Below are 22,161 nucleotides of genomic sequence, written 5' to 3'. Positions count from 1 at the left end.
ACCCTGAGATCACAACCTGAGTCAAAGGCAGATGCTCAATGTTGAGCCACCCAAGGGTCCCAAAAATTACTTTTTTAATCCCAAAGTACAATACTGTTTATTCAATATAATTTCAATTTATGGCAAGGCATTTTGCATCTCACAACACAAAATATGCTGCATATGTTTATGTCACGCTAACTGGCAAAATATTATGATTTATATTTTTATCTTTCTTCCTTCCAATCATTACCATCTTCATTCAAAAGACTTAGAATGAAATTATTAATAGCAATGAAATGAAAGAAGGTATCAGAGGAAAGAAGGCTTTGTCCTATTATTAGTTACCACCCAGAATTTGTACCAGTGGTTTTCTATCCTGGCTACATATCAGAATTAGAATCCATTTTTAAAAAATGTTCAGGCCACATAGAGCAAATAAATCAGAATTTCGGGATGTCGTCTGGATATCATCTTTTTTTTTTTCTGGGGTCACTCTATGCATTTTATTGACTACAGGGAAGAGGCCACCTCCATGTCACCAGAGGTGCTCACAATTTCTTCAGCCACTCCAGGCTGGGGCCCTGGGGGTCCTGGGGGTGTCTGGGCACGTCGGGCATGTTCCCATCATCTCGGAGGGGCACTGGATAGTTGTGGGGTGTGGCCTGGTTGATCATGGTGGCATATTTGGTGAAGGGACTGAAGATGGGCAGAATCACAGCGAGGCCCCGCATGGTGAAGGACGCAACCAGCACCGGCTCTTTGGCCCAGGCGTCCTTGAGGAAGGCAGCGAGTCTCCCGGCCACCTTGGTCTCTGCGGCGGCGGCCTGGATATCATCATTTTTAAAAAGCTTCTTAGGTGATTATAATGACAAGCCAGGACTGAGAAACACTGTTCTTCTATACCATAAACCTAGATTTTCCCCATTTTAACTTGATTTCTTTCCTTAGCATAAAGTTGCTATTTGAGATGTTAAGGTATATCCAGTATCCTCAGTAAAAATGTTTTAATTCACTTATTCAACAAATATTTGCTGAGTGCCTGCTACATCCCCCATGCTACTACATACAGAGAGGAGGTAAAGAGTACTGAGCAGGAGCCATAGTCCCTTTCTTTAGGGAGATTATGGAACAAAAAGCAAACATTTAACAAGTAAACAAAGGCTATTTAAAAAGTAAACCAAAATATTATAAATTATAAGTGGCATGAAGTAAAAGCCTGCCTGAGGACATTACATATAAGCTGAGATTTGGGGGATAAATGGGAATTTACTAGACAAGGAGCTGGAGAAAGAGTTTTCCAGACAGAGGAACAGCACGTGCAAACATGCTGAGACAAAGGGTTAGGCTTGTTCAGGGAACTGAAAAAAAGGAGCTGTGGTTGGGACAATGTGAGGTGGGAGAAGGGGCTAGGCTGAGGGGCCCACATGGTTAGGGGGTCCGGTTGTGTTAAGAACTATATAGTATGCTCTAAGTACAATAAGAAGCTTTCAGATATTTAGAAATGGGGAGAGGAGGTGAGGGAGAGTGACAAAATCCAATTTACCTCAATTAAAGGGAATGAGTGCTCCTCCTTAACCTACCAGGAGACATTTCAAGAGTCAAATGCTCAGAAACTATGAAATGATTAGTGGAATCATTTAATAAAGTGTTTATGAAAATAAAGCATATATTTATAAATCACAAACACACACACACACACACACACACACACACCGTTGTCACCTAAAGTTTATTCATACTAACTAGTAGAACAGTTCATGTCAATAGTGGTACTGGAGTGCCTGGGTGGCTCAGTTGGTTCAGCATCTGACTCTTGATTTGGACCCAGGCCATTATCTCAGAGTTGTGAGATTCAGCTCTATCTGGGGCTCCCCTCCATGCATGGAACCTACTTATATTCTCTCTCTCCCTCTGCTCCTCCCCCTCCACACACATTCTCTCTCACTCTCTCCCTCAAAAAAAAAAAAAAAATACTCAGCTGTACTGTTCCTTTTAATAACTAATTTTTTAATACAGTGCTGGCTGTTCTGCAAAATTACAAGCAGTGTTTGTAATCATTCTCTTTTATTGCCAAACCTAATTGCTGTCTTTGTTATTGTAGAACCTGAGTTCCTTCTGAAGAGGATGAAACACTCATCCATTTGCCCAGGAAAGGCAGTATTATTTTAAGGAAAATGTTGCTTTGATTTTCATTGATGATCTTTAGCCAGTTGATAAATCTTCAAAGAGAAACTTATACCTACATACAAGTATGATGGATTTCTGATACGCTAATAAGATCGGTCCTATGAAGAATCCCAGGAAGATAAATATACTCTGGGAACAAATGGCTTTTTTGCTAAATGACAGATTCATTGGTTTTAATGACTTCTTCCAAGCCTTCCTTCGGCAAATATGGTGCCCCAAAACAAATCACCAGTAGTGTGTTTAAATTATAATTTAATGACTTAAATGAATCATCTATGTGTTCGTTTAAACAAATAAGTGTGATCCTTTATATTAATTTATGAGGACTGTCATAACAAATTCTACAAACTTGGTGGCTTACAGCAACAGAAATATATTTTCTCATGGTTCTGGAGGCCAAAGTCCAAAATTGCCAAATTTTCCACTTTAGAGGAAAATCCTTCCTTGCCTCTTCTAGCTTCTGACACTCTGGCTTGCAGCGACATAACTCCAGTCTCTGTCTTTACATGGTCGTCTTCCCTGAGTCTCTCTCTGTCTCCAGTCTCCATCTTACAAGGACACATCACTGGATGTAGAGCCCATCCAAAATCTAAAATGATCTCATCTCAATATCCTTAATTGCATCTAGAAAGACTGTTTTCAAAAAAGGTCACATTCATGAGTACTGGGGGTAGGACTTGAATATATCTCTCTAGAGCACAAAATTCAATGCACTATACTCTCATAAGCTAAGTAGTTAATATTATGATTGGCTATAAATGAAAAAGCTCTCAAAATAATAGCAGCGTAACCAAGAATAATTTATTTTTCTCTCAAGATAAAGCTCAAGTAGGAGGACAATGTCAATATAGCTCATATATAGGCCAGGGTATCAAGGACTCAAACTCTTTCTATCTTGTTTATATAAGAGAATGGCCTCTATTCTTAAATTTGCCTCATGAAGCAAAATAACTACTCTATCTCCAACCACCATTTCTGCATCCCAAATACCTGGAAAGTAAAAAGATAAACAGAAGAATATAGCTTTTTCTTTTAACAAAACTTATTGAAAACTGTTCATATCACTACCATTTACATCTCATTGCCAGAATTTAGTCATATGGCAAACCTAGCTGCAAGGGAAGCTAGGAATTCTAGTTTCTATTCTGGGTGGGCATTTGCCCCCCTAAAATTTAAGGATTCCATTACTGAAGAAGAATCGGAAAGTGGTATTGAAGAACACAAAAACATCTCTGCTCCAATGGCGAAATAACTGCCCAGGATTGTTCTTGAAGAACTAAACATCCTGAGTTGCTATGTTCTATAAAAAAAAAAAAAAAAAAAAAAAAAAAAACAATGCCTGCACAGGCCTGAATTTACTCTAATCTCTGAAGTGAGCATATTTTTACACTTGTTTCCCTTTGGATTTCTTTTCCCTAATTATTACCTAATTTGCTTGTTTGATCTCCATAGAATACTGTGATGTCTCCACCAAATGTACCAGTTAAAAAACTATTACATTTATTGGCCAGTATAACAGTCATTCCAATTCCCTTGACTGCTAATCCTTTCTTGAGGTACTATCCCCCTGTATCTCATTGGGGTAAGGACATGAACGGAAAGCAAAGGAGCATGATTCAAGTAACAGGGGGATTGCATCCTAAAGAAGGAAGGAACTAAGTGGACTTGGGAGATAACAGAAGCAGCAGCAGCTTCCGTCCCAGCAGGAAATGAGCAGTTCGTTTTACCTCCAAATGTGACTGAAGAACAACTGTTTGACAATTGAAACTTAAGGCTGAGTAGTAACCGGGCATCTCATCTGAGCTGATGGAAGAAAGACATGCCTCAGGAGCTCCCATAATGGTAACATTCAGAGTCAATTACAGACCATGGCATTAACTGGGGGAGTTAGCTTAGTGTAGCAGAAAGGAGATGGAGGAGGAAAATCTGCTCTATGAAATAGAATTCATTGGAATGAGATCAGGAAACAAGCCCCAGTAGGCCAGCCAGGGTAGTGGGTCACCCTTATTCCCTACTAGAGACAAAAAAGCAAAGACAAAGAAATCCAGAAATGAAAAAAGTGCTGGGAAGTGGGGAGAAAAACTGTCAGAAGCCTCTACCGAAGATAGATTCAGAAAATACTTGTCAGATATTGCCAACCACAACCACAGAATACAGTATCCTCTGGAACTGTGCCCCAAGGAACAAGCAAGCAGAGGATATTTGCCAAGTAGTGAGTGAGGAAAACATGTCTTGATACCTTGATAGGTGGAAGTTCCACCACAACCTGCTAGTGATATCCCATTTACTAATTGTGAGGACAAGTCCAGCGAGGTAAAAATTGACTACCACTTTCTCAAATACATGTACTTTTGTACTTAAAGTACCAAGTTCGTTTCTTCAGTGACCCCCATTTCTGTGGGCTCTAGTGTTAATCCTAAAAATAAGATTGTTTTTGTAATAAAACCAACAGCCAACTAATTTCAGGTCTTCAGTTTTTCTGTTCCTAGGCATACAACTTCTACACTTATCAATAAATCCATGTTTTATTATTCCCTTGAGTCTAATTAGGGAGACAAATCCTCTTACTCTGAATCACTATTAAAAGGGGCAAATCCATATCTCCCATTTATAAACCTATGAAGGGAAATCCTCTGAATTCACGCCCTGGCAGAAGAATTCATGTGTATCCAAAATGGTAGAGAACGAAAGATTTCTTTCACTCTCATAATTTGGAGCACAGATTTCATAGTCCCCAAAATATTAAAAAAGAAGAAGTAGCTTAAGTAACATACCAACCATTACCAAAAGTGGTGAAATGGTTGTGTGATTAAAAAGAACTTTCGTCTATTGTTGGATCAGACACCCATCATCTGACCAGCTGTAGCTCAGATGATTTTTTCCTTCCCGAAGGTTCTTTTTTTTCTTTCACATCTATAATAAGGGGAGCAAATCCCCTACAAACACTACAGAGTTCACATAAAAATAATATAAGGAAACAGATGTGAGGGCATTTGGTGCAGTACAATGAAATATATAGATGCAAGATGTTCGTATTTCTACAAGAATGAACACTTCCCTCTAGGAGTATTTTGCTCAGTATTTTGCTCACTTTGACTCACCACAGGACCAGTGTAATTGCCAGAGTGTTGAGAGGATTTTGTTTTATGTTCATTGTTATATAGTTCGTGTTCCCATTTCATCTTTTAGGTCTTTATCTTGATTCTTTGATTTGTTTGCTGAATTTTCATTTTGCTTGCTCAGGAATAAAAATCTTCTGTTTGTGATCCCTCCACTGCACAGTTTTCTCATTCCGCAGCATGGAATTGTTGGTGTGTCTTTAAAGGCTTCATTCAGGGGACCACACAGGCTTAAACAAGGAGTGACTTCAGTTGTTCTCTCATTGCTGATTAACTTAGCAAATCTTAGAAAGACAAGAGAACAAGTTAGTTCAGTGGATGATTTGGTGGAAGAGGGGAGCAGGGATCCTCAGCCATGCACTCTGCCTTCCAACCCCGGGAAGCCTTTGAAACACATACTGAGACAAGGATGTTTTTCCTTCACACCAGACTCCATCCACCCTGGCCTCCAATTTTTCTGACAATAATAATCACAGTAGCTTTTTGAGGAACCTCAACTGAACCAAAGAGTAAGACAAAAAGAGTCACCTACTGAACAAAAATACCAACTTTACTCCTGATGCAGACTGGGTTAGAAGACTTAGCTTATCATGAGAACTGAAATGAGTTTGTTCATTCCCAATATTTACTCTCATTGTCAGAACAGCCTACCTAAAGAAAAGTGTGAGACCATGAGGCACATACTCTTACCCAGGTCACTGCCTCCACTTCTCTAAGCAGAGAGTGGAAAGAAGCACACCAACTCCCCTCACACACAGGACTTTTAATAGAATAGTTCCCCACAAGCAAGGAAATTTGAGTAATGGCTATCACTAGACAAACACGTCACCAAGAGGAAGAAGGAATTGGTCCAAAGGTTGGGAGTACATAGAGACCATCACTCCTCACAGAAACCAGGACTCAAGGGAGAGATTTCTCTCTAATAAATACTAATAGCTAACACTTATTGAGTTCTCACTATGTGCTAGATACTGCTCTAGCAGCTTTACCTAGATTAACTCATTTGATCCTCATAAGAAGCTTTTCCCATAAAGTACCATTGTTATCCATTGTTATCTCCATTCTACCGATGAGGAAACTGAGGCACAGAAAAGTTAAGTAACAGGAGAGAAAAGAAAATCATGTCCAAGCAGAAGACTCACCAGAAGGCAAAGCAACATTGTATCACTTATAGGAATTCCTGGAAAGTCCAGCCCAGATGGAAGAGTTTCTTTTCTTCTATATTTAGGGTTTCTCTTCCCAATACAGCCAAGGCTGTAAGAAAATCCCAACACACAGTGCTGCTCACGAACTGGGCTGGCCTTGATGGGTACGACAGGAAGGACAGGAGGAATGTTCTCTCTTCAAAATATCTCCCCCTTTGGCTGGGGTGGAACCTGCAGGAAGTCCCCACTGACTTCTCTGCTGGCATTATTGCAACCAAAATCAGCTGTAAAACATAAGTGTGATTAAAATGGGGTAAAGATGAGTTATAAACAGGGACACCCGGGTGGCTCAGCCGTTGAGCGTCTACCTTTGGCTCAGATCCCGGGGTCCTGGGATGGAGTCCCACATTGGTCTCCCCGCAGGGATCCTGCTTCTCTTTCTGCCTATGTCTCTGGGCTTCCCTTTGTGTCTCTCATGAATAAATAAATAAAATCTTTATTTAAAAAAACGATGATTATAAACAGGATTTATCTCCTTACAACATGTGAATGTAAAGGTGGGGGTTAGCTCCAGGAAAAGAGCCCTAAGGAAATGAGACCAATTGAAGAAAGGTGAGAAGAAGGAAAGAGCATTCTCAAGCTGGAGAGCTTGGTGAGAAGGGCTCACAGATGTCCAGGAAGCAATGTGAGGGCCCCACGACTAAAAGTGTAAATACAGAACAGGGGATGGTCTGCCCCTCTCTCATGCCTTCACTTTATTCGACTTGATGTTCCCAAGCCCTTTGAGGGGGAAGTTTTCTTTTAAAAAAAAAAAAATTTATTTATTTATTCATGAGAGACACACAGAGAGAGGCAGAGATTTAGGCAGAGGGAGAAGCAGGCTCCATGCAGCGAGCCTGATGTGGGACTTGATCCGAGGTCTCCAGGATCACGCCCTGGGCCAAAGGCAGACACTTAACCGCTGAGCCACTGAGGCATCCCAAGAGAGAAGTTTTCTTATAAAATCCCTCTCATTTGCCAAAAGGTCATTATTGCCTGTCTATATTAGAACAAGAACACTCTTCTGTCCCTGAATCTCTTCAACTATCCATTGCCACCAACACATGCCCTGAGAGTCTGTAAAGTCAGCAATGATACAAAAGACATCAGTTCCAGGATGTGATATATAAATATAGATTATAAGGATACCTGGGTCGCTCAGTGGTCTGCCTTAAGCTCAGGGCCTGATCCTGGAGACCCGGGATCAAGTCCCACATTGGGCTCCCTGCATGGAGCCTGCTTCTGCCTCTGCCTGTGTCTCTGCCTCTCTCTCTGTGTCTGTCATGAGTAAATAAATAAAATCGTTTTAAAAATAAAATAAAAATAAAATAAATATAGGTTATACATAAATATATGTTTTTATATACTCTGTATATAATTTTATATATAACTATATATTTACATATCAGTATATTTATATATACAGGCTATATATAGGCTATATATATACTTTACATATGAAACATCAGTTCTATAATATCAGTTCTCCCCTTCAATATATTAGTTTCCTGTGGCTCCTATAACAAATTATCACAAACTGGGTGGCTTCAACAGAAATTTATTCTCTCACAGTTTTGGAAGCCAAAAGTCAAAAATCAAAGTGTTGGCAGGACTGTATTCCCTCCAGAGGCTCTAGGGGAGAAATCTTCCTTTCCTCCTCCATCTTCCCGTGGCTGTCCACACTCCTTTGCTTCCTTGACTTCTGGCCACACCACTCTGATCTCTGTCTCCATGCTCATATTGTCTTCAATATATGAGCAAATTCAATATGTAGCAAATTCTTTGCAACATCTTCTCCTCGTCATTCAGTCTCAAATTTTTTTCTGTCTTTCTGTCAAAATCACTTTATTAAAGATCTATCCAGATAATCCAGGAGGATTTCATCATCTCAAGATTTTTTTAAGTATTTTATTTATTTATTTGAGAGAAAGAGAAAGAACAGGAGGAGGGGGAGAAGCAGACTCACCACTGAGCAGGGAGCCCAACATGGGGCTTGATCCCAGGACCCTGGGATCATGACCTGAGCCTAAGGCAAGTGCTTAATCAACTGAGCCACCCAGGCACAACCTCATCATCTCAAGATTTTTAACTTAATTATATTTGCAAAGGCAATTTTACCAAATAAATTGGCATTCACAAGTTCTAGGGACTAAAATGGAGCCATATATTTCGGGGCACTACCATTCAACCTACTATATTCCATCAGAAGAACAAGCTAAAAAAAATGAGAAAATAAATGGAGTAATAGAGCCTCACCTCATGCCACTTCATCAAGTTAAATACTAAAATGAGAGATTGTATGGCAATGCCCTGAAAAAGTGTACCAGAAAAGAGCACTGAGTAACTGTCCCAACAATTTTGACAACCAGGCATGTGATCTTAGATGATTCATTTAAGGCTTTCAGGGCCTCAGTTTTCTAATCTGTAAAAGAGGGTTGTTTGGATGTTCCTTGAGTATCTTCCAATCTCAACATCTTATGATCCCACAGAAATTTCCACATATATTGTAGAGCCCAGTATGCACACTGTTAGAAAACAGACAAAAGTAATGTTATTATCATGGCAAACATTGCTGAATGCCTTCTTTTTGCCAGGAAAATGAAGAGGGTTCTGCACATCAATACATAAGCTATCGCACTAACTCAAGCAATCAGCAGAATCTCTCAGTGATGCTAAAATCAACAAGCCCCCCTCCCCAACAAAATTAAACTGTTTTAAACAAGTCTACCCTACCCAAAAGGGGGGGAAAAGGGTAAGAAGAAAAACCTGGCATAACGAATCTGAAGCAAAGTGGCCTGGTTGCCACTAAACATACCTGATTTTGTTCTGTGCTAGGGAGATACTGTGCTGCAAAAGAAAGAGTATGCATTCTGGAGATTCAGTTCGATCTGAAATTGATCCCAATCTATGAGATCTTGAAAAAGTCATTTAACCTTCCCAAATCTCTCTGCTTTTGTGGAAAATGGGAAAACCACAAGAATGCCATGGGGAAATAGTGAGAACGCAAGTGGAGAAGGTATGGAAGTCATTCAGTGGCAGCTGCCTGGCATGTGCTGTTTCCTTCTGTTTGCCCTGCCCAGGAGAGAGTAAATAGATCTGACCTTAGACAAAGCTGTAAAGTGTTTGAAGTTCACTTTTCACCTGCTTTCCCCTACTTGTCTTTTCCCTCTTAATGGTAACCCTTCCAGGCAAGGAATTTGTCATTTATAGATGTTTATTTAAAAAACGGAAATTACTCATACCAAAATGTTACCCGAAGCAGACTTCTGATTATTTTGTCTCTCACTGTGGAATGTATGTCACAGAATATTTAAATGTGAGCAAGCAGGTGACAGAAGATCAGGGTGTGGGAGCACAGAAGCTGATTTTAAAGTCCTCTGAAATGAAACTAGCCCCTCGGCAGACCCAAAGGAAGATTCTCATTAGGTATTTTAGAATTGCATGCAAGGACTGAATGCAACAGCATGTTGATTCCTCTCTTTCTTACAAAGTCAAGCTGAAAGCTAAAAACTCATTCTAATCTGCTGTGATTTAAATAATGACAGTACATATTCATAAGAATAAGAAGCCTATCCCATTGTCACATTTGCCTTCCCCAAATTTACTTAATGGGAACACTTCTCCTTCCCCAAGATATCAAGATGTATGATGAATGTTTTCTGAAAGAAATTTATGTCGTGTGGATATTTGATAAGTTTTTCAATGCCAATCCTTCCCCACAGCTCTTATCCAAGAGTACAACAAATTAGATTTCTTGTTTCTTTTCATATAAATACATTTAAAAACCAAGTGGCAAAAGATACTGAATATAATCCAGGCCAGTTAATGTTTATATGGAACACTGTGTTTATAAGGAGAAAAAAATTCTTCATAAATTCTGAATTTGTTGTAGTTTCAATACAGTTTCAATACAGTAGCATAATTGGCCAGGCCTTTCGACATCAAGTATTAAGATGAATGAAAAGGGATTATTTTTACCTTCCCAGTGCCAAAACATTCTACTGATTAGAATTGGCACAGGATACGTCATCTAAAAATATTCCAATTCATCATTTTCTGCTATATAAGACCATGTCACTTTTTTTTTAATTGGTCTGAGACAAGGAGGTTTTCATTAACTCTTACCAACATTATTCCAAAGAAGAGTTAGCTTCAGATAAAGCCATATACTTTTTAATTATGTGTAACTGTGCCAAGATATTCTTGGGGAGAAAAAAATAAAAAGCTCCCTCACAACCCTTACTAAGAATCTTACCATGGGGACTTTGCTCTTATTTAAATTAAGAGTCAATCCTTTATTAAATATATTCTAACTAAAAAATATATATATATATATATTCTAACTAGCTATTACTATTATGGGAAAATCACCTCTATGAATGAGGAGATTAGGGGTAGGAGAGGCAGGGAGAGTCTGAACTAAATTGTTTGTTCTTTACAATTCATCAACACTCAGAGAATGCTTTCGTAAAAACATAAAGCTTTACTTTTACATTTTAAGTATTATCCTATATAGAATGTAGTGTGCAGTTAAACTTTGTGCTAGAGCTTAAGGACTTCATGAGTTCACTAGGGAATGAGAAAACACCTTTGGTAAATAAATTAGAAGTACTTAAAGGATTGATATTTCAGTTCTCTATATGAGTCGGAGAGTTTTCCCATTCTAGTTATTATTTATCCTATTCTTTATTTGTTTTTGTTGTCAAAATTATAAGCAGATAGAAATTATAGGAAATGTTGATATATTGTATATGTATATATGTGTATAAATGTTTATCACACATTTATAAAGGATGACCTATCTGAAATCATAATGCTTTACATGGACCTCCTATTGGGAATATTTAAATATATATTAATTTTTCTATATATGGACAACAGAATATTGACAGAGAATATATTCACATTTATGTGACTCTTTTAAACCATGTTTCTTAATTAAAAAGGGTGAAAAATTAAACAAAACACTATCATAAAGTTTAATGTTACTTCTAACTAGATAGCTCTGATTTAGCTTATGATGACTTATTTGTATAAGCTTTTTTTTTTTTTTAAATAAGTTGGAATTCAAGTATAAAGAATGAAAATCTGGCCAGAACAAAAACCTAAAAAAAAAAAAAAGAAAAAAAAAGAAAACCATTGTTCAAAATAATAATGACAACCACAATCAATGACTTACAAAATAATGAGATATTTTTCAGCTCAGCAGTAATATTTACCTTTTTTTTTTAAACATTTTATCTGTTTATTCTTGAGAAACACAGACAGAGGCAGAGAGAGAAGCAGGCTCCATGCAGAGAGCCCAATGCAGAACTTGATCCTGGGACTCCAGGACTCCAGGATCATGCCCTGAGCCGAAGGCAGAAGCTCAACTGCTGAGCCACTCAGTGTCCCAACAGTAATACTTATCAACTAACACCTAATAGTTATTTAAAAAAAAAAGTGACTATTACATCAGAGTCGGCTTGGTTATTAGCTGTTTTGAAGATCTAGATTCACATCAATTTCATAGTTTTCAGATGTCTGGCAGGAAATCAGACATAATAAATCAATTAAAATCAATAAACTTTATCCAGATCAGCAATTCACTGTATTTTAGAGAGAATTAAGTTTTTCTCATTTCACAAAAAAAATGTTGATTTTTGTTGTTTTCTCCCTATTCCTCAACTCCACATATCATATCTTTGTCTTTCACTATCTATATAGGTCATAGCAGGTTGGCAGGGGCCAATGACCCAGTAATAAATAGAATACAGACATAGGGGACACCTGCGTAGCTCAATGGTTGAGCGTCTGCCTTTGGCTCAGGGCGTGATCCCGGATTCCCAGGGTCGAGTCCCTCATCGGGCTCCTTGCATGGAGCCTGCTTCTCCTCCCTCTGCCTGTTTCTGCCTCTCTTTTTCTGTGTGTCTCTCATGAATAAATAAATAAAATATTTTTTAAAAAGAGAATACAGAAGTAGGATCCTAGGGGGCAGCCAGGACTCTTGCACATGGTAACAGAGGGATAATTCAAGGGCTCCATTGCTTCTACCCCAGCATTATGGCTCAAATACCTCTGTCCTGGCAGACTCCTCATTCTGCATGGGCTGTATGACCACCAAACCTGGAACTTCTGGGGTATAGACTCTTTTGAGGAACTGTCACAGATATCATTACCTGTAGGAGTTTGCTGGTTTGATGGCAAAGCAAAATGATAGCAGCCTTGAACCTGATGGAAATCCTCATCTTTGCATTCCTTCAAATCCTGGGAGCCATCTATAGTCAGAATAAGCTTACTGATTGGCTTACAGATTTCCAATGAAATAATCCTTAGAGGGATCTGGAAATAATGTACTTGCCCAGTGTTTCCAAACCTCCAAAAGATATATTTAAAAGTAAAAACTAAGATAGCAACATTTAAACTAAATCACAGCATCTCTTATGATACAAATTATTATAACAAAATGATTGCAGACATGAGAAATTAACTTCACCTGTGGATAAAGTAAATTTTCCATCTAAAAATGTAATACTGTTTAAATCCAACCTGGGAAACAAAAGCCTCAAAAAAACAGTCTCCTAAAGTCATTTTGCAAACCATCCTACTCTCTACTCTCTCATCTTCCCCAGCCCTGCACCCTACCACACCAACCTAACCATTCCTCTTTTCTTTCCTTTTTTTGTGATCATTTGCATATAATTAAAAGATTTGGTTAGTCTTTTTTTTAAAACTCAGTTCATGCCCATTGAAAATCTAGAAATATTGTTTCCATCATCCAGAACTCAGCCTCACAAATTACCACAAATTAAATCTACTAAATTGAATGTATCATCTGGCTGAACCACAATCCTAAATGGTGACTCTGCTTTTTTTCCTCATTTTTATTCTGTCATTCCTTTTCCTTTCTTGATTTTTGTCTCCCTACTCAACACATTCTTGCGCAGTTAGCAAAGTGGAGAATGAGGAAAACATACATGATTTGTGTGTACCCTTTTAAGACATAAGAAGACAATAAATATTTCAAGATGAAAGGCATTATTTTCATTTTTACCTACATTTGTAGAACCTACTTGATTTTTGTAAATCAGGAAGCAATAGAATGATATTAATGCTTTGGGAAAAGAGGGATGAGTTGTCCAAAAGATAACTGTGGCAAAAAGAATAAAGAACTATAAGGATATGGCTTTAACTTCTGCAATTCTCAGCTGCTCTCTTATAGGAGAGGAAACTAATACTAAATATTCTCCATAAATACATCCCTGAGAGAATAGATATTTCAGGGAGAGGGCATCCTGGATGGCTCAGCAGTTCAGCGCTGCCTTCAGCCCAGGGCGTGATCCTGGAGACCTGGGATCGAGTCCCACGTCAGGTTCCCTGCGTGGAGCCTGCTTCTCCCTCTGCCTGTGTCTCTGCCTCTCTCTCTCTCTCTCTCTCTCTCTCTCTGATGAATAAATAAAAATAAAAATCTTTTAAAAATCTATAAAAAAAACATACTTCAGGGGAGAATGAAGAGAGCAAACTTCAAAAAAGAAAACAAGTAAGAATCCTGTTGCTTTTGATTTGTACATTACATTTAGGAAAGAGAACTTTTTCACATAGTCCAGCAAAAAATGTTGGAATATGTGGATTTGAAAGAAGAAAGAGCATTTACATGCAGATAAAGATAATGATGAAAAAAATCATATTTGTTCCACGATTACTCCAACATTTTCCTTCAGGACATTTAAATATCTTTCAGTGAATCAGTGATTTCAGTTTCTTGAAGTCAGACTTGGGAAACATACTAAACACACCTGTGAGAAAACAAGCTTCTGAACAGAAAGGCAGTTTTTATAACCTCAAGAGTGACACAGACAAAAATGATCAATACCCTCCCAAGAGACAGTGTAAATATCCAAAGTGCTAATAAGTGGAGGCGGAGCCCTCATGACAGAAGGTGTGGTATGTGTACAATTTCCAGATAAGAATGAAATCATGGCACTTAAACAGTAGCAGCAGTGTTAGTTACATGTAATATTTGAAAAATATGACAACCATCTCAATCTGCTCAAGTAGCTCTCATGGTAAGGGTGAAATTTTATCAACATTGGTTAACTTATGGTGTGTTAGAAAAATAGCAAGGAGATAAATTGATGGATTAAAAGATAAGCTACTCACAGGCAGACAAACAGAAGGACAGATAGAGTTACAATCAAACATGTACTTTACTCAAAAAGATAATAACTAGCCCCAAGAAGTGACGGGTCTGCTAGGAAAGCCTTGAACATAGAATTTTCTTTGTTTTTAATTTAGTTCTCGCAGTGTCATACTGCATAACTGAGGATAATGCTTAAAAGTCTCTAGGACACTGTTTTCCATCTGTTAAGTGAGGCTAATGATATTTTCATATAGTTTTTTGAGGGTAAAAGACTTATGAAATATTTGAAAGACTCTGGAAAAAAATAAAAAAATAAAAAAAAAGAAAGACTCTGGAAGAAATGCCCTCTATTAATTGGAGCTATTTTTTTTTAAGATTTTATTTATTTATTCATGAGAGAGACAGAGCGAGAGAGAGGCAGAGACACAGGCAGAGGGAGAAGCAGACTCCATACAGGGAGCCCGATGCGGGACTCAATCCCGGGGCTCCAGGATCACGCCCTGGGCCAAAGGCAGGTGCTCAACCGCTGAGCCACCCGGGCGTCCCTAATTGGAGCTATTTGACATGACATTATTTTCTTTAGTAACTGGAGTTCAGCCAATAGACAGAAATGCAGTGTATATATGAAATGATGAAGCATCTGAATGCACTATGAGGGGACCTTAGGGGGTTCTTTGCTGAAAAGGGGACTGGCTATCTTTCTAGCAGTAATTTCGACATAAACCAAGGGAAAGGGTTGCCCTCTAGATCCTTTCCAATTCTGACGTCTATGGATCCTAATTTCTCCTGCCCATTAAAAAAAAAAAAAAAATGTTAACAAGAGACCCACAATATAGAGATGGAAAATAAGACTGTGCTTGCCCTCACACTTTACTTTCAAAAATACCATAGAATTTCACAAGAGATAGTCTGTATTACAGTATAGGTGGTGATCCCCTTTAAAATAAATTCAACTACCCGTTTTCATTATATGACCCACTCCTCATGTACCTTTCTCTACACACAGCACAAAGGAATAAGAGCGTTTTTGCCAGGAAACAGGAAACCATATTCTTCTTCCATTTCTTCTTCTCCTGTGCTTCTTAAAATTGGAAGCCACACATGCACTTATATTTATCTATCCCTTCTGGAAAAGGTCAAAGTGAGTCCATTTTAAATCATTTTTGACAATGGGACAAACTTGAACTGGGAGCAACCTTTTGGACCAGCATGTGGTCTGCTATGATGAAAAGGACCTTGTAGATGACTCACTGGCATTCTCTCCTGGCTCACATTCCACCACCAACAACCAGTATATGGTCCTGCATTGGTACCCACAGACGACTGTGGGATCATTACCTTTCCCCTTTATTTGTCTCTTAACACCCATCCACTCAAGGTTTCTTTTTCAGTACAGGAAGTCAATTTCCTTAAAATCTCAAATGACTTTACTACAGTAATAAAGGCATTAGACTACAAACTAGACAGGTAGGTAATGATAAGTAAAATCTCATTTCTCCTTTGAGTTTGGCATAGTGTAGCACCAATAACCAGATTCCTAACAGGTTTTTCTACATTTCATTGTCCCACTCCATTTGTATGTTCTTGCAATGTGGATGTCCCTATTACTCAGTCCTTGTTTATATTTCTCTCTGGTTTTAGGATAAAACTACTCAAATTTCAATTTTGACATCTTATTCTCCCTCAGAATATCTAGGAAAGAGTTCTTGTAAACTAGATTCCTGAGATCTTATACCAGGCTTAGGCCAAACCTGACAATCTGAGCACTAATTTTCCTACCGTTCAGAAATATCCTAGAAATATCCCTGAAAGAATATTATCTTTCTCTTTCCTAGAATGACCTGCCCAGGACAAATAGTAGACATTGGTTTTTCTGTCCTCTCTAATTTAATCATGTCTCTTTTCCTCCTCTCCAGCACGTAAAACATTTCTAACTTTCTCTGTCCCCCAGGTAATATATTTGCTTTTCTTATCTCTGCGTTTTCCTTCTGTTTTTTCAGATGTTCCACATGGAAGGTCTATATTTCTCTCCTCCAGAGGATTCTAACCCTCCTGTTATGGTCACCATCAGTTCGCTGTACTACTAAAGATTTGGGACTTTTGAGCTAGAAAATCCAGACTCAAATTCCCACTGTGCCACTTAACACCCATGTGATCCAAGGTAATCTCCCACTGACTCTGCACACCAGTGGCTAAAAGCTAGGTGACCGTGGGCCAATGACATGATCACTCCAAACCTCACTGCCACTATTTACAAAATGACAGTGCCTACCTTACAATGTTGGTGAAAGGAGTAAATGTGATGATCAACACAAAACTGCTCAACATGATTGCTAAACAAACGAAGCACTCTAGAGATATTACTTATTGCCATTATTACTAATGTAGACCCATACTATGTATACTGGGTTTCCTGTCTTCACTTTGTTCTCAAAACAAATGCTATTATTTCTTAAACCTAGGCTTCATCATACCTCATTAGCCATGAGAATTTCCCTCAACAGTCCACATGAAGTTTGGAGTAGTAAGCTGGGGGAGTTGCAAGCACACCCAGACTTTTTACATAGTCAGAGCCATTTAAGCATATCTGAATTTGAGTTTTGATGAGTCCTCACTTGTTCCACCTCTTCCGTGTGCTACAGCTCATGAACAGGGCAGCTTTCACCTAAATACACCAAAACCTAAACACAGATTATGATAATAAGAGAGCTGCAGCTACAAAACATCATTGAACTAGAGACTTTCCATAAAACCACACAGTGAAGACCACAAGGGGAGAATGGACATGCACATCAAGAGCTTCAGGATCCCACAGTTGGGGGAGGTGGGCTCCAATTCAAGAGAAATGCTGGATGGGAGATCTGACCACTGCATCAGTCACTTCACTGACTCTGGGTATTTTCAGCTACAATTTCCAATGTGTCCTTCCTCCTCCCTCACTCTGAAGGCCATTCCTCCAGACATGAGAGCCTGTCAAAGAGAGTATATTCTGTGAGAGAGCTTGTTCCTGTTGCTGCCAACTTTTGTGAGAAATTCCAAGAAAGTTTACTAGATCCTTTTACAGGATGATGTGAAGTACAGCATTTCAAGTGCCAATTATTAGACAAGAAAGAATTTAGCTTTTCGATTTTGTTGTTTGTGGTGGTGATGATGATGAAACCCAACCCACTTCCCCCAAAGGTAAAGAGAAGACATAGAATACTACAAATTATTACTTGTAACAATCAAAAAGGAAGTTCTGAGGTGAAAACTGGGAGCTGCGTAGATTAAACTAATTTTTTATGTTATTTGAAAACCAAGGTTATGCTGGCAGAAAGGCCAGCTTAAAATCAGACCAGAAGTTGAACTTTCCTAATAACAAATATAGACTCAGACAATAACCAAGTCTGGTAAAGGTGCACAAGCCCTCACAGCTTACCTGACACAAAACCAGAAACAATACTATACTCCTGAACTCACAGGAACAGTCAACTTAAGGGGTTTACCCAGTTCAGGGTGCCTCTGCGGATTTATTTTCCGAGGTTGCCATCAGAAATTAAATTCTGTATAGCAACGTTTAATGGAAACGCAGATTAGTCAAAGTACATGAAATAGAGCAGTTTGTGTCTTAATTCCCACTATTATAAACGAAGTTAAACCACTGTAGACTTTGGGGGTCTTCCTTTCACTGATGATCCGGGGGTATTATCCTCCCTAATGCCAATAACCGTGTTGACATATCCTTTCCTGTCTAATTCTGCATGTACTGAAACTAGGTGGTTACAAATAAAACCCTGAGACATAATTTGCATTTGAATGAAATAATCCTGAAATTATTCTGCTTTTTCCTGTGGCATTACTTGTTGTTCCACAGAACAGGTTCCTTTGGGCCTCCCACTTGCCATGACTCAGTGCAGATGACGGCCAGAGAGCTGATTGAAGAATCCTGAAATTGAGGATTCTGATTCCTGATGCAATCTATATTCCCAGTCTACTACACTAGTTTCTCTTTATTCACAGTTTGGTAAAGAATGCAGGTGGAGATGGTGTGGGCACACTTGCACACATGTTCAAACTGCTTAGAAAAAGGAATGGGCAAGAGAGTGAGTATCCAAGGTTAAAATCAGGCCGGCATTACAGATTTCAAGAGATAACTGAGAAGGGAACATCTGTTAGATCCCCTGGGTTGGAGGACAGTCTGTGTAAGTCTTCATATCTCTTGAGTCTGTGCACATTGTGGAGAGGGTGGAGTCTTCCATCTTCAAATCTAAAAAGATTGAGCGATTTCGGAAGGCCCAGATGTGCCAAAGGTCAGAAGGATCAATATACAGGCCTTACTTGGGGGGGGGGGGTGGAGGAAAGGAATAGAAAACCGCTACAAAAGGGAAGCCAATGAGAGGTAAGGAAGTTTCTGAATAATTAAAAAGTTAAGAATAAGCAAACTCAGTTGCCATGGGGGAAGGAGGTGGGGTGGGGGATAAAAATTAAAAAAAAAAAAAAAGTAGTTGATGTGGTAATTAAGAATTTGGTGAGAGCCTGGGCAGGTCACCTCCTTCCTCAGATCAGAGCCCCATCAGAAATTCTTTCAAGTGTCCTTCTGCGTCGCCAAAGATGACAACAGCAAATCAATAAGTGCTTGAAATGAAAGGGGTTGTTGGCGAGCCCCCAGGCTACAGATTTCCCGCCGCCAGCCTTTTCTGAACTCCTAGCGTGCCTTTGCACCGCCTCTCTTAAGAAGAGCTACCTTTTATTCCTATTCTCAGGACGAAGGTAAGTGCTCAGTTAGCATATCTATTAAATGTCGGTTCTAGTTCCAGCTCTGCGAGCGCGCCGAGAGCGCGGCCGCAGCTCGCCCGCCGGCCGGCCCGGCGGCAGGAGGGGGGCGGACTGGCCAGGCCGTCAGGGGGGCCGCAGCCCCCCGGGGCTGGCCCGGCGTCTCCCACGCTTTAGCACTGCTGGGTTACAGCCCAACGGTCCCTGCCTGGCAGAGCAGAGGGCCGGAGCCACCGCGGCCACCAGAGCGCCCCTTGAACTTCACTTATTTACAAGCAAGCACAAAAATCATTAAGAATAGGCAAGAACCAGTGCTCCAAAATTACCGCTCGGCATCACCGGGAACTCCGTCCTGAGTTCCATACTCTGCTCCGTTACCCTTCCAATATTCATCCCTCCCCTAATATGTCTCGATCTAACAATCTTTCCAGACCCAACATCCCCGGGACGTTTTAATTAGGTAATTCATTAGTGAGTCAATACGGACATTTATATATTCTTTTAGCTCGAGTGGTTAAGTACTAATTTCGAAATGATTATAAAACACCGGAATAGGCAACGCATAATAATTTTAATTTATATGCAAATCAATTGGTTCATCTTAATGCCTTTTTGTTTTTTTTTTTTTTAAATTATTGTATTGTAGCATGGGGGTACGGATCAAAGCGCCCGAGTGGACAATTCGGAAACCGGACCTGGACTAGGGAGAAATTTTAGAACAGCCAACAAATCAATAATGTTTGAGGCAGTTAAACATCTCTAGCCATTGGTATTTACATACTCGCTTGTTGTCAGATAAGGAGCTGGGGAAATTGCTTGCCAGGGTTGAGATCATAATCCAGAGTGAAGAAAGTAAATGATAGCACGCACCCCGCCGCGGCGGGCTCTAAAATAATACTGTACCTTTCCCAAATGCTGACTCTTGGGTGAGAGTGGGTTGGTGGAGGTCAGCGCACATTTGTTCTCGGTTTTGCCCCCCTCTGATCACAAAATTGTATGTCCTCCCCCAGCTTCACAACTTGATCCTTGTTCTAACAGTTGTCACCTGCTTCAAAATATTGGGGGCGGGGGTATAACTCAGAATCTCACTAAAAATTATCTGGACCCATTTAGCCAGCACCCCTCTTCTTATTCTGATGGGGAGGAGGGGGGTCTGTCTAATTCCGTGTGTCCTCCCACATTATTACATTAGATAACTAAAAAGACAGAAGAAACGGCTGTGGGAAATGATCCAGTGCCTTGGCTTATCGGAGGTTATTATCTTTAGACATAGCTTAGAATTTTGGAAAAGGAAAAAGAATGTAGTCTTCCGGGGAAAACAAAAATTTGAGATATTCTAGAACAGTGAGTCTCACTGGGGATTACTAGAAGATCCACCGGAGTTGTTTACGTATAAGTGTAACATCCTTGAAATTCACAGATACATAAGGTCAGTGTCTCCCCACCCCCGGCTCCCAGCCCAGGCGATCTGGCCCTTAAGGAGCTGGTACCTTTGATGCTACAATCTTGTTTACATCTGCAGGGCAGGGAATTGCTTGCTTTGCTTGGACGCTCCCTCTACCCCCTTCTAATTTGAAGTAATCGGAATCTAAATACAATCGCCACGGCCCCACTCTTCCATTTCTGCTCTGACGAGGGAAAAACCTGAAATCCATGTCTTAAGTCAGCTCGGTGGTTCGTAGGCTCCCCCCCCCCCCCCCAGCACCCTGCCTCTCCGCTGCATGCCTAATGTATTCCCTAGTGGTTCTGGGCATTAATTAGTTGTTTAATAGGAGTATGACTAAAAATGTAAAAGAAGGATTAGGAGCGTGAAACGTATGTCCAGCTCCTTCCACACACTCGAGGAGGGAATGAGAATCATTCTGTATCTTCTATTTCTCCAGGAGCCATTAGCATTTCCCACCAGCTGCTCACTTCAGCTGCACTGGCGCTGGGCGAGGCGAAGACCCAAAAGCTCAGCGCGAGGTCTGAGGCGGCCCGGACTGGGGTTAACCAGCCCCTGGCGGACGAGACTCCAGACAGAAGGTGGGGTGAGGGGAACATGAGCTTCCAGGAGCCCCCTCATCCCAGCCCGGGTTTGCAAACCTCCGAATCTTGAAAGGGGGAGGGGGTTGCACGCCCTTATCTGCGCGTCTCTCCAGCGCCTGCCCCTTTTCTCTTTCCCTCGTCTCTCCGCAAGTCTCTGAATCTTCCTGTCTCTGATTTTTTCACTCTTTTCCCACTTTTCCAAGAGATTCCTCATCCTCGCCACCAGACGAAAGGAGGTCGTTCTGCTAGGAGCGTCTCTTAATCTCTGTAAAATGAAAAGAAAAAAAGGGGGGGGGGGGAAGGACACTAACCCATTACTCAGGGGATGGGGAGAAGCAAAAATCGTTGATGGATAGAGATGAAAAGGTCCTTCTCTGACCGCACTCCCTGGTTTGCTGCGACTTTGGATTGCAGTTGTGGGACTTGTTGAAGAAATTTTATTTCCTTGATTCAGCAGGATTTCAAAAACCAGAAATAAAAATTCTCAGAAACGGAGGGGAAATAAAAATAAAAACAGCGCTTGGGCATTTCTCTCTCATTTCTCCCCCCTTAAATAACACTGCCTTGAATTTCCAATGGGTAAAGAGAAAAAGTTTGAGTTTTCATGGATGTTAGGTGGAGGTTAGAAATGGCTTCAAAAATGTAGATCTCTCAGTCAGTTTTCTTCGTGGCTGAAGAGGCTAACCCTTTCCATAAAATGAGTCCATCTGTCGACTGTTAGCTATTTCAAAGTGAAGGGATTTAGCACTCAAAACAAATTGAGCAAGTTTGTTTGCCTGTTTTTACTGCT

General features: G+C 40.0%; 1 protein-coding gene across 1 annotated transcript; it reads right to left on the bottom strand.

Moving 5' to 3' along the window:
• Positions 1-460: 460 nt before the first annotated feature.
• LOC112671733 (NADH dehydrogenase [ubiquinone] 1 alpha subcomplex subunit 3-like) lies at positions 461-12,699 on the bottom strand. The gene is made up of 2 exons (XM_049104883.1): positions 12,631-12,699; positions 461-833 (listed from the first exon to the last, which is right to left on the bottom strand). The coding sequence occupies exons 1-2, from the start codon at positions 12,697-12,699 to the stop codon at positions 531-533; spliced, it is 372 nt and encodes a 123-aa protein (XP_048960840.1). The 3' UTR covers positions 461-530.
• Positions 12,700-22,161: the final 9,462 nt, after the last annotated feature.

Source organism: Canis lupus, chromosome 32 (assembly GCF_003254725.2).
Source record: "Canis lupus dingo isolate Sandy chromosome 32, ASM325472v2, whole genome shotgun sequence".
Classification (NCBI taxonomy): Eukaryota; Metazoa; Chordata; class Mammalia; order Carnivora; family Canidae; genus Canis; species Canis lupus.
Note: the sequence above shows the minus strand (reverse complement) of the source record. Positions and strands in the feature narration are given on the sequence as shown.